The 8,913-nt window shown below is 40.5% G+C and overlaps 1 protein-coding gene across 2 annotated transcripts in view; it reads right to left on the bottom strand.

The window, feature by feature from the left end:
- Positions 1–6,144, bottom strand: part of Klhdc10 (kelch domain containing 10) — a 52,525-nt gene extending 46,381 nt beyond the window's left edge. The window contains exon 1 of one of the 2 annotated variants that reach the window (XM_010633502.3): positions 5,855–6,144. In XM_010633502.3, coding sequence (XP_010631804.1) covers positions 5,855–6,020 — 166 coding nt within the window. In that variant the 5' untranslated portion in view covers positions 6,021–6,144. The remainder of the gene's footprint in view (positions 1–5,854) is intronic. The other variant, XM_010633503.3, reaches the window with a different exon arrangement.
- Positions 6,145–8,913: the final 2,769 nt, after the last annotated feature.

An 8,913-nucleotide genomic window follows, 5' to 3' on the forward strand; every position in this document is an offset into this window, starting at 1 on the left:
GATATTTGGTAATAAAATAATTAACTGCCATTTTTTCCTAGAAAAATAGCAAGGAGGGGCCAGGGATTTAGGTCAGTGATGCTGTGACCTGCCTTGCAAGCATAAGGTCCTGAGTTTGATCCCAGGTACAAAAAAAAAAAAAAATTTGTTAAGAATGCAGAAGACACCAGTCATGTTGGCGCATGCCTGTAATCCCAGCTCTGGGAGGCTGAGGCAGGAGGATCACTGTGAGTTCGAGACCAGCCTGGGCTACATAGTGAGTTCCAGGTCAGTCTCAACTATATAGTGAGACCCTGTCTCAAAAACAAACAAACAAACAAGAATTCAGAAGACTTGGATGGCAAGAAATTAATTTATATCCTGTTTGTTTTCCCCCTTTGCTGCTGGGGATTGAATCCAGGGCCTCACACACACTAGGCAAGTACTCTACCACTTAGCTAGACCCTTGGCCTCTATATCCTTGAACAGAAAAAAATTAATCTATACCCTATTCGCTTTTCCTCTTGGTACCAGGGATCGAACTCAGGACCTTGTGCTTATGAGGCAGGCGTGGCACCAACCACTGAGCTAAATCCCCACCCCTCTGTACCTTATTCTTGAATCTCAAAAAGATCTCAACCACTTCTAAATCAGTCTATAAATATGATGCATTGCCAGTAACAACAGGAGCCAGGCACAGTGGTCCACACCTGTCACCCCAGCTAACTGGGAGGATCACAAGTTTGAGCCCAGTATGGGCAACTTGGTGTGACCTTGCCCTAAAATAAAAAATAAGAGCTGGTGATGGAACTCCGTGGCAGAGGTCCCTGAGCTCAGTCCCCAGTGAGGGTGTGGGGATGAGCAGGGACGTCAGGCATGGTGGCACATGCCTGTAGTCCTCACACTCAGAAGGCTGAGGCAGGAGATTACTTGAATCCAACAAAATTAGACCAGCCTAGGTGATCTAGGCAACATAGTAAAGACCTTGTCTCAAAAAATAAAATTAAAAAACAGAATGGGAGTGGGTATTCTAAGTTTATGGAAAAATAAGGAAAACTTCTCTGATAAGTAAAATGAAGGAAGATGATAACCAAAGAATAGGATCATTAGGTAAGCTGATCAATGAAACAATAAAAACACAATAATAACCCAAAATTATATGTAGGAACTAGGCACATCTATAGATAAGATTTCAAATCAGTAGAAAAAAAGACTAGTTAATAAAGGATACTGAGGTAACTGAGTAGCTACCCACAAGAAAAATAATGTTGTACTTCTATTCCAATATTTTATTCAACTTACATTTATATAGATAAGTATATCTAAATTAAAAATAAAGTTATTTAAGTACCAAGAAAAAAACATAAGAATATTCATTTCAATTTTAACTAGAAATAATATTGGCCAGGGAAGGCCTTTCTTATCACACAGAACTGTAGAATCTGGTCATTTTAACTGCAAAGCATTTTTAAAATTTCCTCTGAAAAAATAAACTGTATATGAGCGTGTCAAAGGACATAAAAAGTGTGCAAAATATCTGCAATGTATGTCAAAGACTAAAAACAAATTTCCTTTACAACACAAGAGTTTTTATAAACAATATAAAATCTCAGTAGAAAAATGAACAAAATACTATAAAGGAAACAAATACAGCTCTCATATTTTAAAAGGTGCTTAAGAAAAATATTCCAATTAAACTGGCAATTTAAATAAAGCTTTACTAATTCACTCCATTACCAAAGGAAGAGGAAACAAGGAAGCTACCAGCCATCTTCCACAGAATACAAACAGGCATAACCTCAATAAAGTGTAACTTGATAGCTTTCAAAATTCAAATAGTATGTGTGTTCTGACCTAGCACTTCCACTAATTTATCCTAAAGACAGACTCACTCTCATGTGCAAAATTCTGTAGGTGCTGGGATAGTCACTGTATCAGTCTGTGTTAGCAACGCTGCACACACTGTAAATGCCCATCCAAACAAAGAGATCTCAGCATCTGTCTCTCTATACACACAAACACATGCACATCCCTTCTGGAAAATATACAAAAAAACTACCTTTGATGGCTTCCAGGAAGTAAGTCAATTAGCTAGGGTCAAGGGTGAAAGGAAAACTTGCCTTTACCACAAATTCTTCTGTATCATTTGAATTTTACACGTTAACTTATGTTTCAGTATTATTTTTACCTAGCTTCACCAGTTACTCTGTTTTGTCAGTATTCCAGTTCCTATGTTATTGACTGTTTTCCCAACCAACACATTTCATTTCATCACACTCAAACAGTAAAGGTTACAACAGTAACTTGGATCCCATACCCCAGGAGCTTTCTCTGCACATTATTCTACAAAAAGCACTGCTCCCTCTTCTTTTTGTCCCCATTTTTATTAGTGCATATTGGTGATGAATAGGTTTCATTTTGGCAGATCTGCACGTGTACATAACGTACTTTAACCATCTCCCCATCATTCCCTTCATCCCCCCTCCCTCCTAGTCTCAACTGGGGTTTCATATACACAATGTGCTTTGATCATATTCTCTGTTCTGGGTGTAGAGAAATTATAAATTACCTAGGACTACAATGCTATGTGCCACCTATGTGGCAAACACTTAATCATGACTGTTTTTTAGAAAGAGCAGAAAGGCAAGAAGGTGCTCGAAGTTTCATAAAATATCACTTGTGCTATCAAAACAGATTCAGAGTCTAGTCCACTACTTCACAAGAATTGATTTTATCCCTTTGTCACTGGGACTACAGGAAAGTGAATCATGATAAATCAAATTTACTAGACATTAATGTCTTACACATAATTCAATGTATTAATTTAGAATGTTAAAATGTATATATAAGCTGGGCTTGGTGGCACACGCCTGTAATCCCAGCACTCAGGAAGCAGACGCAGGAAGATCACTGTGAGTTCGAAGCCAGCCTGGGCTACATAGTGAATCCAAGTCTAGCCTGAACTGAAAAAAGTCCATGTATATGCATGTGGTACATGTGTACATATGTAAGTATATATGCACATATACAGTAGCCTTGCCAAATATATATTTGGAGAATCACATGATGCTATGATAATGTAAAAAGGAAGAAGAGATCAAGTCAGAAAAGTCAGCCAAGTCTTCCTTGGAAACAGACAAAAACAACGTAACTGAGCTGGGAGATGGTGGAAGGGAAGTTAAGGGAATGAAATGAGGGGTAAGTAAGAATTCTGGATGATGGAATAACATGTGCAGTGGCCCAAGGGCAAGGGAGCACATGACACATACAAAGAGGCAGAGCAAGATCCAAGTGTAAGAGTACGTAATGGAGGACTGACTGGAAGTCAGGGAAGCCAGACTGCATGGTGCTTTTTAGCCCGTGTTAAGGATTTTTTTCCTTATTCTAGAAGCAATGGCAAGTCAGGCAAGGGTTATAAGCAGGGGTGAGAAGAGACTTCTGCTCACAAAGATCAGAGTGCTATGTGAACCGGAAGGCATCAGGAGAAGCAGGAAAACTGCTTAGCCAGCTAAGTGAAGGGTGACGCCTGCACAGGCTGGAGTTACGGCAAAAGTGAGACAGGACGAGGTGATCGATTACACCAAAGATGCGAAGGAAAGGAAAAGCATAAGGCAGATAACAGCATTTCAGGTTTGCACAACTGGATAAAGACGCTCTCACTGAATGAAGAACACTCCAAGAGGACCAGACTGTTCTGTTTCATGGGAAGCCTGCCGCAGGCTACAGATGCAAAAGGGAAGACAAAGGGTTCTCTAGACGTGTGAAAATCTTGGTAGAGGAGAACGAAAGATGAAAAAAACAGGAGATCAAAGGAAACAGAAAAAAAACGGAAGCAGTCAGTTACAGTACATCTTAATTTAAAAAATCTTGCAGGGGGCCGGGGATCTAGCTCAGTGGTTCCACCGCCTGCCTCACTTTAAAAAAAATCTTGTGCCTCCAGGATCAGTCATAAAACAGGCTTAGACATTTTGTAGCTCTCAAAACAGAATGTATAGATAAGGGGAGAAGACTTAAAATGAAGTCACTGGGGGAATAAAGACTCTATATAAGGAATTAGTATGAAAGAAAAGTATATATTAAGATAACAAATATTTCCCAATTTGAGAATAAGAGAAAGGATAGTAAATGCCAACATGGGGAAGGAGGAATGAAGTGTCAGCCAGGGAAAAAGGAAGAAGAAAGAGGAGACAAATGACCCCACTTCGCGAATTTTTACAGTTTAGACACGTTTTATCTACCTCTCAACAAATGGCTGTTCTTGGCCTTGTGTGCTAAGGGAATACAGAAATAGCTCCACACCTAAGGCTTTTAACTGAAATCATGGCTTCCACTGCCCTCGTGTGGTGGCAGTGAGGTAGTGCACTACACAGTTCCAGGAGCCTGGGAATGCCCATATTAGAACCATGGTATAATCATTAATCCATGATCAAAGATCTAAAGATCAGAGTAGCAGACAACAAACTGGCAATAGTCCTTGACAAAAGATTTATCTTCTAAGCCAACACGCAAAATATATGTTTTTCTTATTAAATTGGAATAAGAAAAAAGATTTATCATTTTTTTCTTTGTTAATAATCACACATTTAGCAAGTCTAGGATACCCAGCCTGATATCATTTCAAACCCAAACCCTGGCAGATTATACATTTGGCATATTATATGTTATATATAAATATAAATTTACAAATTCCTCAGTTTTAATGGCACATATAAATAAATTAGCATACATTTCTAGCACACATCAATAAGCTTATCACAAAACATTAAAGTTACCCTGAAGGTGTAAATTTTCCTTTTGTTATCCTCAAATTAATAAAAAAAATTTTGACCACTTAGAAGTATACAAAGCACGGTAGTAAACACAATTATAAAACCCCGTCCTCAAAATTCATCAACTAAACAAATACATCATTGATTTAATCAACCTCAACATCATTCACAAAAAAGATGGTAAACGACTGACATGTCATTCCTGACAGTTCTCTTCGTGCTAAAAATAAGCTTGCTTCATGTAGCATTCTGTACATTAATTCCTGCCTTTCTTCTATACTGAATATTCACTTACATTGTACTTCTTTAAAACTGTCTACACACATGCAACAACTAAATTTTGTTTTGTTTTGTTTTTAAGGCGTCTGGACTCAAAGATACGGCACTGTAGGTCAAAACGTGAAATTATCGCACCTGAGTACATTTTCCAGTTCTCACACAGTTGTTTTTATTCTGTAGACACTACATGATTTTGTCACTAAGTATATTCTCGATTTTCATTTCTCCACTCCCCCGCCCCAAGATATAGACACCATTTTATCCATTCTGTCGCTGGACATTCCAAAATATTAAGAATTCAACGAGTTTTCCCTAATCCCCTTGGTCTTTCTCTAACAACCCCCAACATCACCACTACTCCTTTCTTTCCTTTCAGGATGCCTCTTACACACTCGGGTGGCTTTTTACAAAATCACTCTTTGGAATGCTTCTCCGCCTTCTCTCCTTAATTTAGCTCTCTTTTCGAAATAATTTTCCACAGCTAGGCATCAATGTCTTTCTTTCACAAGATCAAACTGCGAAAGGGGGAGAGAACTGAAAACCAAGTGAGCGAAACATTTGGGAATGTCAGTGAGACAGCAGCCTCTCTTTTGAAAGGAAAACACCACTCTTGCACAGTGCTTTCAACAAATCCAAAATACTTTTTCCTCGTTGTGCTCTGACTCCTTCCCTGACCTCGAAGACACCTTCCCTTTTCTCATATTCCCGGTCCCTCTGGTATACGCGGGCTTGCCTCGTCTCCTCCCAAGAAAACCGGAGAAAAGACAAGTGAGCAGTCACCTTCCCGCCGCGCCCAGGAGCTGTCAGGACCCCGTCCCAAGACTCACCTGGCAGGTGCGGCCGCCCGGAGAGTTGCACGAAGCGGTTGAGTTGGCCAGTCCCCCGACCCCCGCTGCCCCCACTACCCCCGCTGGCCCCGCTACCTCCTCCACCACCGCCGGCCGCGCCTCCTCCCCTCCGGCGGTTCCTGTCCCAGCCCTGGGCGGCCGACATGACCCGCTAATGACTGCCGAAGCCCGATCCTGGCAGACCCTGACCCGGCGGCACCAGCTGAGCCTCCTTCCTGGGCTCCTCAAGAGACCAGGGAGACAGGAAAAAGGGGGAGCGCCGGGTCTCACCAGGAACCAATAACTAAGCGTCTTGGTGAGAGACAACCAATGAGCAGACGTCTTCTTGGTAGGTTGAGGGAGGCGGAGAGAGACGTGGTAACCATAGCTATGGCTAAAAAAAAGTAGGGGGTGAGAAAGACAGAAGCAGCCGATCATCAATCGCTCTTAGCGAGCCCGCGACGCAGCGACTCCTGCGGGAGTCAGGTGAGCCTATCGAACCCCGAGTGAGAGAGGCCACGCCTGCCCAAAGACTCCCGGGACGGTTTGTACTCCAAGCATGGTCGGAACTCAAGAACTGTTCCCCATAAACGTGGCAGTCAGAAGCAGGATATGTACATAATGCACATATCTGGGGGCAGTTCTGTTTTCTGCTACCTTTGCTGACTGAGATCCCCATTCCCTGTTGACACAAAGGACTTGCTTACGAGGGTGGGGGTGGGACCCAGAGGCGGAGTCAAAGCCTCTGTGAAAACGAGATTATTTCTGGATTTTATCATTTGTCTTGTCTTTCGGTGTGACTGGCAGGACCTCTCCCCAGATAAGACGTGTCCCAAGCGAGCAGTTTTAAACCTGGTTAACACATATGGAAAATAGCAGTAATGACAGAAATGCAAACTAAACTCCCGATGAGAAACCGTTTCTGGCTTATATCCGTGAGGATTTTACTTCACACACCCGGCACTGTGTAGAGTGCCAAGAAAAACATTCTCTAGCAGATGACGGGTGGCTATGTAAGTGTTTTTGTTCAATCGATCCCTTTTTGCTCGTAGAAAATTTTAATGGGCTTAATATACGATGAAAGGGAAGTGTAAAAAACAAGTATAGAAAGGGAAGTGTCAGAAACAAGTATAGAAAATCAAAGTTAAAAAATACTGATGTGCTGATCAGAAATTCCCTTTGTTCCAAAATTAAGCACACACCAAAAAAGTGGTTTTAAATTGGGGGACTCGGTGAGAAATGGGAAACCGTATAGTTCTCACTGATGCGGTTGCATGGTAGGGAAAAAAAAATCCACAGAAATTCTGCAAGCAAGCGGAACTTTTCGGGCTCTTAGATCTGGTGTGTTTTTTCCCCCTGTGGTGTTTCATATAGGAGAACCTTATGTGTTGAAGAGGGAGAAAAAAGAAACTGCCAAATGCGGGGACAAATATCCTTTAATCTTGGCGTGCCAAGTTTCAGGTCGCCACTATCTCCACCTTGTTTTCTTTCCTACGTCCAGTTTCTGTAGGAAGAGCGGTACTTTAGCCGTTAAGCATTATAACACACTGATTATGTAAATGTCTGAGACCTTAAAATTCGGGGCTTTAAAATATGAAAAATGAAATAAATGTATGTCATTTTCTAAAGAAACGGTATCACTGGATAACCAAATAGTTAACTGAATAGAAAATTATCTTTGTAAGAGGATTCCAAGTAATAAACAAACAAGAAATAATGGAATGCCACCATTTTGCAGCCCCTAATGAATTAGGAGAGCTGACTGCCCACTGAGTATCAATCACTGCTAGCATCACATCATGAACAATGATACAGTATGCACCTCCAGAACATAAACGGGACCATGAAGTAGTCTGTGGGGGGGATTAAACCTGAGTCTCATCAGACATCTATATCCGACTAGCAATTTATAGGAAATACAGAGGAAGAGAAACATGTTAAAAGATGCTACACTGACTGTAGAAATTCTACAGGACAAATAAACAACTTTGTTTTTGTTTTCTTTTCTTTTATCGAGACAGGGTCTTTCTATGTAGTCCAGGTTGGCCTAGAACGCTCTTTGTAGCCAGGCTGGCTTCCAAGATGTGATCCTCCAGCTTCACATCCAGAGTGCTAGGATTACAGGTATATGCACCACATCTGACAGTCTTTTTTTTTTTCCCAAAAACAATTCTTCAAAAAATAAATTGAAAGGAGAAAAAGATTTGGACAGGAAAATCTACAAATTATACAAATTTGTGGTTATACAATTATAATAAATATACTAAAAATTATTGAATAATAATGACACAATTTTGCAAATAATTAAAAGCCACTCAGTTGTGTACTTTACAGGGGTTGTGTACAGTAAGTTATATCTCAGTAAATAAATTTTAAATAATATGGGAAAGGAAGAATGGATGGGGAGATAGATGAAACAACACTGGCTTCACTTAAAATCAGTAAATTAAATTTCAATCTAGTTGTTAAAAAATACAACGACTTAAAAAATTTAACCAATTGCAAGCACACCAACTGAGAGAACATTAATGAGAATATTGGAAATTCCAGCACTGAATATTTTATGACAGTAAAGAATTATTGTTACTCTTTAGGTATGACATTAGAGTGGTTAACAAGAGAATCCTTCTCTTTTAGAGATACATACTAAAATATACATGGGTAAAATTGTGCACACCAGAGCCGGGCATGGTGGCACATGCCTATAATCCCAGCTACACAGGAGTCTGAAGCAAAAAGATAAAAAATTCAAAGTCAGCCTGGGCAATGTAGTGAGACTGTGTCTCAAGGTGAAAAATAAAAAGGGCTCAGGCTGGTCGTAGTGGCACACGCCTGTAATCCCAGCACTCAAGAGGCTGAGGCAGGAGGATCACCGTGAGTTCGAGACCAGCCTGCACTACATAGTGAGCTCCAGGTCAGTATCAGCTACATAGTGAGACCCTGTCTCAAAAAACCAAAAAAATTTAAAAAGGGGATACTGAGGATGTAGCTCAGTGGTAGAGTGTCCTGGGTTCTATCCCCAGTACAAAAAAAAAAAGTTATTTGTTTTAAAGTAATAT

The sequence above is a fragment of the Fukomys damarensis genome, unplaced genomic scaffold, assembly GCF_012274545.1.
Source record: "Fukomys damarensis isolate Sample0158 unplaced genomic scaffold, DMR_v1.0_HiC HiC_scaffold_4, whole genome shotgun sequence".
Classification (NCBI taxonomy): Eukaryota; Metazoa; Chordata; class Mammalia; order Rodentia; family Bathyergidae; genus Fukomys; species Fukomys damarensis.